At 25.2% G+C, this 8767-nt stretch overlaps 1 protein-coding gene across 2 annotated transcripts; it reads right to left on the bottom strand.

Moving 5' to 3' along the window:
- Positions 1 to 301: 301 nt before the first annotated feature.
- LOC109815263 (coatomer subunit beta'-1) lies at positions 302 to 3783 on the bottom strand. 2 transcript variants are annotated; one of them, XM_083065963.1, is made up of 12 exons: positions 3711 to 3783; positions 2908 to 2934; positions 2748 to 2809; positions 2514 to 2568; positions 2328 to 2364; positions 1891 to 2216; positions 1579 to 1710; positions 1344 to 1492; positions 1188 to 1256; positions 1022 to 1091; positions 755 to 838; positions 302 to 655 (listed from the first exon to the last, which is right to left on the bottom strand). In XM_083065963.1, the coding sequence occupies exons 1-10, from the start codon at positions 3711 to 3713 to the stop codon at positions 1028 to 1030; spliced, it is 924 nt and encodes a 307-aa protein (XP_082922089.1). In that variant the 5' UTR covers positions 3714 to 3783; the 3' UTR covers positions 302 to 655; positions 755 to 838; positions 1022 to 1027. The 2 variants fall into 2 exon arrangements, with proteins under 2 accessions (XP_082922089.1, XP_082922090.1); XM_083065964.1 differs by lacking the exons at positions 302 to 655; positions 2908 to 2934 and having other exon boundaries at positions 682 to 838; positions 3711 to 3757.
- Positions 3784 to 8767: the final 4984 nt, after the last annotated feature.

The following is an 8767-nucleotide window of genomic DNA, read 5'->3' as shown; positions in this document are numbered from 1 at the left end:
GTTAGTATTTTCTTACACATGTTTCTTTGTTGCAAATATATACACATTAGACATAATTATTTTAATATTTACATTAATTACGTATTAATTTGATTTGATTATTTAAGTGCTATATATGATTCCCGCGCTAATATATTTTGTTTTCAAACTATTTTAAAGTATATCACACAAATGAAAGGATCGATAATAATAAATTAATAATCATCTAATTTATTTTGGGTGAATTTGAGTCATAACAAGTGAGAGATTAAGAGAGAGAGAATGATAAATGTAATAAGTAATATTAAAAAAAAAATAACAATGAGATGAAAAATAATATATTTATTTATAATAACCGTAAATGAACACACACTAATCTTACAGGTTCATACACTGACATATTACATAAGAAAAAATTATCACAAATTTTAAATTAATTTATGAGATAATCACTTATACATTACTAGTGTAAAAACTTTACATTAACAACCAATCATATCTTTTAATAATATTATATTACATATTTATTTAATAAATTAAAAATAAAATAAAATAATTTTTAAAAAATATGATTAGTTGTTGGTATAAAAAAATTTTACACTAACTATATATGGATGATTAACCCTTAATTTATTCCGGTAATAACTTAGTGCGTGTTTGGATTCACGTTTGAAACGTGAAAAATCACGTTTAACGTGGAAGCTACAATGTGTAGCTTCATGTTAAACGTGATTTTTCACGTTTCAAACGTGAATCCAAACACACACTTAGAAACAACAACCAACTATTGAATATCACGTTCTCTTCGTAGTTAGCCTCAGCATAACTAGAGCTTATTAGAGTCTTCCTTCTCTGAAGTCTGAAAAAGCAGATAGTCGATCAGGTGAGAAGTATATTTCAGAATTATAATAATTAATTATAAAATTAGAGGGTTGAGATTTAAAATTTTTCAAAATATATATTTATCAGAATTTCAATTGTTAACTTCTAATCAACGGTTATAAATTCGTATTTACTTCTAATAGTATGTTAGGTGTGTCACCTTGTTTCACTTAGCAGCTATGAGATTCACCTTAACAATGATGAATCCTTTGTCACAACCAAAAGCAAGCCTGCACGAAATAGCGATGTGATACCAGTCAGCAATAAATTATAGCAATTAATTATTTTTTTCTCTTGGTTTTCAGAGGAAGTTTGTGGTAATTTACTCAGATGATCCTTTCTTGTATCCAATACTCCATACTCTCTCCAGACCAAAGTTCAACGTGGTTTGAAGCCTGCAAGTTAATGTCAACTTCATTTTAAGGGATTTATACCAAAATAAAAGGAGAGCAAAATAAAAATAAAAATGAACACATAAGTACCTGTAGGTGACAGCGTCCCATATTTTAACAGTAGAATCTTCTGAAGCTGATATTATTATAGGAAGATCAGGATGAGCACAAATTGCTGTAACATTGTTCCCATGTCCTTCAAGAGTCTGTACACAGCTTCTAGAATGATAATCCCATACCTGTAGAAATGTTTTGATGGGAAATATCTCAAAAGAATGAAAACAGATAAAACTAAGGACTAAGGATTAATTATTGAAAAACAAACCTTGGCAGTGTAATCATCAGAACCACTTAAAACATATTCTTTGTCATTGGTTAAGAAGTAATCAACACAATTCACTCCTTTCAAGTGCCCTTCCAGGGTAAAATTTGGAGCAGAGGAATCAAGACTCCAAATCTATACAAAAAGGGACAATTAAAGCAAAATGTTAGTCAATGATTTTTTTTTTCTTTTTTATTGATCTATCAAAATTGAACTCGATGATAAAAAGTTTACAATAACTCTTCGACCAATTGAGTTAAACCTTATTCAATGAATTTAAGATGTGTAGTTATAAGATTTGGAGGTAAGGGATACCTTCAAGGTGCCATCAAGGGATGCAGTGGCAAAGGTAGCTGGATCCTTGGGGTTAAATGCCACTTGCATCACATAATGTGAGTGCCCTTCAAATTTCTCATCACAAGACCAACCTTTGCTCCAATTCCACAATTTTAGAACATGATCATCTGAAGCTGACACTACGTATGGCAGGAAAGGATGAACAGCCAAACTCCTAATATAATCTTTATGTTCCGCAAATTCTATGTCATTTTCCATTTTCTCATAATTGTAGACGCGAATGTATTTGTCATCCGAAGCTGCAACAATCCAATTTTCCCTTGCAATGAACTTTGCTGATCTCACTGCAACCATTAAGGAAAAAACAAAACACTCAGAAACAAACACAAGATCTCTGATTTAGAACCTAAGACAAGTGGCAAAAATTTATTAATCACACAAATGTTGAAATTTACCTGGGGATTCACTGATTTTCAAAGACTTCTCCTCAGTCTGTCATAAAATAACAAATAGAGGTTAACAATAAACTCTCCCTACTTCAAATTCCACAAAAACATCAAGAAAAGATAACAGATGCAAAAAGATACATAACAATACCAGTTTTTGTTTTCTAGTATTTAAGTGAAGGTATAATTGTTTACCTTTGTCTGATAGTTCCAAATAGAAATAGTTCCTGAATACAAACCCAGTAGAACCCTGCACGAGAAATGTGTTAGATGTAAATTTTTGTTGTACTTGTACTTGATATAGCTAATGATAAAATTTACTTTTTGGGGGGTGCCAGAAGTTGAAACGGGATTTCATGTTCTAGCCTTTTTTTTTTTTTTCTTTTCAGAAATACGTATTTAATATGTCAATAAGAAGTTTTATGTTACCATGGCTCAGTTGGATGCAGATCAACAGATTTCACTCTTTCGGTGTTCTGAACAAATTTGTGCTGATCAAGAAAAAAATAGCATGAAAATAATGTTAAAAAGCTTTTCATAACGGAATGGGTGAAAAAATGCAAATGGATAATGTAGAAAATAACAATACCACAAATTCAAAGGACAAGGTCTGTTCCTGTAGAATCAACATCATAAGAACCAATAAGCAGATTAGTCAGTTCATAGTTTAGATACTTCATCATTAAGCTTCATCGTTAAATTTCATTATCGGGATCAGGCATTCATTAATTGTTAAGGTTCACTATTTTATTTAGTTTAGAAAAAAATTTAATACCTCTAAAATGGTTTAATGACACGACTTTGGTCTTATGTCAAATAAGAGTTGCTAATAGACATTGAACTTAACAATCACACACCATGTCCGTTTGTTCAACTATTCATGTATATTGGACTCACGTGCATGCTTTCTTAAAGAAGTTATTCACAAAAAAAAAAAAAAAAAACTCGGAAAAAGTTATTTTATATTTTGAAGGTGAAATTTGGTTAAATTATACATATATTTTACCAATGAGTTTGATTATTTTAGCTTAAAAATATTACTTATTGACTAACTTATTTTAAATGAATAAATTGATAAATAATATAGAACATATTTAAATTGGGCTGGCCCAATATGAACAATTTGGACACATAAGTTGTACATGTATGCTCGGACCATGGATATCATATACTATCTTAAAAGTTGATTATAAATTGTAATTTTAGTATAACCATTTAAAAACAAAAAAAAAAACTCTTTGATTATAGTCTGATATTTATACCATATAAAAGTTAAACACTTAAAAAAAAAAAAAAAAGTAGCTTGTGGATTAAGAAAGAATGCATATAAATGATGAAAATAAGGAGTTTGGTTTCAAAATTAAGAGAAGAAATGGAATGAAAATTACCCACCATATTGTAAACTTGGTAGTCCCAAAGTGTATAGGGTTGATTTAAAGATGAAGAGAAATCGCAGATATGGAAAAATGCGGGGGGATTTTTGGTTATATAGTTAAGGATGCTTCATAGTTAAGAAATGAAGAAAATTCAGCAACATATTGGAAATGGTGTCACTCAGTGCCTTTGCTTCCGTAGATTATGCTTGCACGTTGCAATAGACGGCCCAGATTGCTTCTCCAAGTTACGAATCAGAAGGCAACGCCATTTTATTCAAATTTGTATGGCTGCACGCGGAATGATGATAACGAAGTAAGGATGACAAATATATTCCTGTAATACTTGATAGAGAAAATCTGGTTTGATTGCGTATGGGTACAGTGTAAAACTTAAATTGGGTATGTGTTCTGTATCTGTATCTGTATTCGTTCTCATTTTTAATTTAATATCTACTTTTAATTTAATTATATTAAAAAAAATTAATATTTTTTTATGTATGATTATTTATTATAATATGAAGTAGAGAAATAATTTAATTATAATAATAACATAATAATAAAATAATTTAAAAATATTATATATTTTTACAAAAAAAAATGACAGGTACGAATATAGGTACGGGTATATCCAGGGACGGATCCAAGTTAAGAGTAGTGGGGGCACTTGCTCTACTATTATTTCACACATACATATTTTTTATTTTAAAAAATAATATTTTAAAAAATAAAAAATATATTTTAATAAAATAAATATATATATTTAAATTATTATATGAATAAAATATAGATTTGTAGAAGAGATTTATTATTTGATATCGGTCAAATTTTTGAAGGAAATTAATTCTCTTATGTGATATAAAATACTCCTTAATAACAAATTAATTTTCTTAAAATATTTAATTATAATATATATATATTAATACTCACATATATAATGTAATATATTAAAAAAATCAATTTTTGATAAAATAAAATTTGCAGTATGATAAAATTAATTTACCTTTTGTGTTTTCTACTTATTGCATATATTGATTAAAAAAATTAAAATAAGAAAAATCGAAAGATTTATATTCTATTTATAATTGTTATTATAAAATATAAAATAAATTATCATCTAAAAATACATATTAGATATTAAAAACATGTTTATATCATAAATAAATTAAACTTGATTTTTATAAAATTTAACATATTTATTTTATATTTTTAATAGTGTTGAATTATTATAAAGTAGGTCTTTAGGGTTACAATTCTAACCAAAAATTTAAAAAATGTCTATAATAGATAAATAAGTCATTTTTAGGATATATACTTTTTAAAAAAATTAGGTTCAAACCTATTAAGTTATAATAAAATTTAGTCTAACCTAATTTATTTTCATATTTACTTGTAATCGTAAATATAAAAAATTATAAAAACTAATTATGATAATATATTTATATTTTTAAAAGTTATATATGTAAAATTTGTAATACTACAAATATATAAATAAGTATTGCTTCCACTATCTAAAATTTCTGAATCCGTCACTATGTATACCCGATACCCAACAAGGACAAGGATGAAGATGAAAATAATATACTCAACAAGTACGAGTATGGAGACGGAGATAAATTTAACTCGCAAAAACAAAGACGAATATCATGAAACATGTATCCAACCCGCCTCGTTGTCATCCCTATAACAAAGTCCATTTCTTATCATCCACCCCAAGCAGTAGTCTATTAAAAAATGTTTGGATAGTCACTAAATCCAAATTCATAATAAAATGTTTGTTATAAATGACACAGAATATGTTTTCAAATTCATGAGACAAACATTAATAACTGAATTTAAAGTGATTAACATGTATTATTAATACCATAAAAAAGCCTATACTACCAACTAGTAATTAGAAACCATATTTCGTTGATTGTAAAAACAAAAAAATCTTTGATATTACTATTATTGCAGGTAATATATATAACTTACAATACATAATAATTTATCTCATTATTTTTCATGAAACTACGTTATAACGTATAAAAAACATTTATATAGATATTATGAGTACTAGCAGGAAAAAGGTATTCTGTGTCTGTATTATATTAAAAGAAAAAATAAATAAAAAGGGGAAAAATGAGAAGTTATTAATAAAAAAGGTGGTTATTGAAAAATAAATAAAGGATAAAATGGTTTATATAAAAATAGAAACCAAAAGTAGTCATTGAAAGTTGTATCCCCTTTATATATTAGTATTAGTATAAATTCATTAGTTGAAAGTTCTTAAATTTGATTAAAAAAATATTTTAAAAAATTTTTTAAAATAAAAGGTTATAATGGTATAAAAAAATAGAGACTAAGGTAGTTACCGAAAAAGTATCCCTTTTATATATTAGTATAAATTATTTATTTTTATTATAAAAGTCAACAATTTTATTATATAAATAATTTATCTATAACATATTTAATTTTTAATAATATTTATAAAAAAATATTTTTAACTCTTTAATATTTCATCCGGTCTTTCTTTTATAAGACTTATATATAAAAATAATAATCTTTCTTAAAAAAATCAATTTATTTTACAAAAAAAACCTTAATTAATGTTATTTTTTAATTTAATAAGTAATCGGTGAAGTGTTTCATTAATACTAGTATTAGGGATATTTTAAAATAAAATATAAATATAAGATAAATTTTATTTTATCAACTTTCTTAATCTTAAGTAATTAAATAATTATGTTGAAGTCTATTGCACAAGAAAACAGAATTATCTTGGAATTAGACAAATTAAGTTTTATAAAAAAAAATTAAGTATTTATTACTCCATTCTAAAATTAGTGTCTTGTTTGAAAAAAAATAAAGTAAATCTAAAAATAGATATCATGTTAATTTTTTAATGTAATATTAAGTACCTATTTTTATATACACTCTCCATATTATTTTCTAGAAATTAGTTATTATGTTGTATCATTTACAGTAAAAAAATCATGAAATTAATTTTTTTAAATTACTATTGTCTTTTATTTTATTTATTCATCCGTCTTACAATATTTTAGTATTTAAAAAAGCCTTAAAATAAATAGTATTTTCACTTTTAAATGTAATATTAATTATTTTATTTATTTTTTCATAAATTATTTAATCACTTCATTTCAAAATAATACATTTGTTAAGAGGGGATCATTTTAGTAAAATATATAAAAAAAAGGATACATTTATTATTATCCTTATTTTACATATAAAAATCTTAAAATATAATCATGACAGAGAAAATTAATTTTTTATTTATATAAAATAGTTCTTGAAGACACTTATCATTAGACGTTTTAGTTTGAATTATGATCATGTATTTTCACCCCTTATTATTTCAAGAGGATATCTTCCGAGAAAAAAAAAAATCTGAAACAGTTTCCAAAATTTTAAAATTTTGACACCCTTCAATAATTTTATTCGAAACAGGAAATAACGTATCTCTCATTTCAAAGATGATTCAACTCCCCGCGCTTGGAAATTCCCAAAGAAACGTGTTTTTTTTTTCTTTTTTTCTTTTACTTCGTTTTGTTGTTAAATGCCAGCTAGCTTCTAAGTTTTTTTTTAAGCTAAAAACCTATTTTCATCTCTTATAATAATTGTTTGTTTCAATTTAGTCTCACTTTTATTTTTTGTCTTAATTTGGTCCCTTGTAAATTAATTGGTTTCAATTTGGGACTTTTATCCAAATTATTTAAACGGAATTAATTATTGGCAACATGGATGTCACGTAGATACATAGGTGGATTCCACGTGAACACCAAATTTTGTGAAAACACCTGGAACCAGAACGACCTGTTCTGAAATCAGAACAGGCCATTCTGGATGCACTCTTGGTGTGTTAATTTTGAATCTGAAACAGGCCGTTCTAGATGCAAAATTAACACACCATCAGTACATCAGAACGGCCCGTTCTGAATTCAGAACGACCCGTTCCAAGACTGAGAATATAATATTGTTTATTAATTTTATTAAAAAATATAATAATTTTGAAAAATATTTTTTTATGGTAAAAATTTTAATTATTTACTTTTATAAAATTCAATTGTCTTATAAATAGTGTAATAACTTTTTCTTTTTCTATTTGTGTCTAAAGAAATATTTAAGTGTCACTTTATAATTTTTTGCAACTTATTTAAAATTAGAGGAATAAAATGATAAAAATTAATAGGATAAACATAATAAAATTATTAATTTATTTTCTTTTAGTGTTCTCTAAATTTTTACATTCATTTAAAACAAAAATATTTTATATGTTAATTTGAATTAATTTAACGAAGTATCATATGATTTTTAATTTTTTAAATTCTTTTTATAAATTTGATCTATACATGAAAATTTTTTTAATTTAACAATTAAATTCTTAAAAATTTGATATAGAACATTAATTATTAAATAGAATAAATCTATCAATACTTACTCTTGAAGTAAGTAAATTTTTTCTTCATTAAAAATGAAGATAATTTTACCACAAAATAAAAAATAATTAAACAATAAAATAAAATTAATTATTAATATATTTATTATATTAGATATAACAACATAATTAATAATATATATTTTATAAAATTATTAATATTTTATATATAAAAAAATGAAAAAAAAAATTAGTGGGGGCAAGTGCCCCCACTATGATTAACTTAGATCTGTCATTGCATATAGTTGTTGTGAAATGTTAGTTTTGTCTATCCTCTTTCTTTACTTCAGGTTCTACCTCTTTAAGAACATGTTGTTGTTGTTGGGGTACAATGTTAATGACTTCAAGGAAAAATACTATGTCATTTCATCCTTTACTATATAGTGTCAATTTTGTAATAAGTGGTTCACTCCAGCTTGAAATGAAATAAAATCTGCTACTATTGTCTTTAGTGATACATTGCATTGTCTTTAATAATACACTGTATAGCCTAACTATTTAGCAATTGAAGTTATCAATTTTCATTAACAATATTACCAAATTCAGTGTTTGAAATGCTTTGTACCTTATTCAAGATTTATTTGATCAGCGTATTTTGCTTAATCAAATTACTTTTTTTTATTTTAATTTTAATGTAAATC

Source organism: Cajanus cajan, chromosome 10 (genome assembly GCF_000230855.2).
Source record: "Cajanus cajan strain Asha chromosome 10, NIPB_CcT2T_4, whole genome shotgun sequence".
Taxonomy (NCBI): domain Eukaryota; kingdom Viridiplantae; phylum Streptophyta; class Magnoliopsida; order Fabales; family Fabaceae; genus Cajanus; species Cajanus cajan.
This window is presented reverse-complemented; position numbering and strand designations above follow the sequence as displayed.

What these genes read in the sequence shown, in the direction of transcription:
- LOC109815263 (XM_083065963.1), bottom strand. An exon ending in GAAAATCAGTGAATCCCCAG is followed by an intron (nt 2,217 to 2,327) that starts GTAAATTTCAAC and finishes TAATGGTTGCAG; the next exon opens with TGAGATCAGCAAAGTTCATT. An exon ending in TGGGACGCTGTCACCTACAG is followed by an intron (nt 1,257 to 1,343) that starts GTACTTATGTGT and finishes ATTAACTTGCAG; the next exon opens with GCTTCAAACCACGTTGAACT.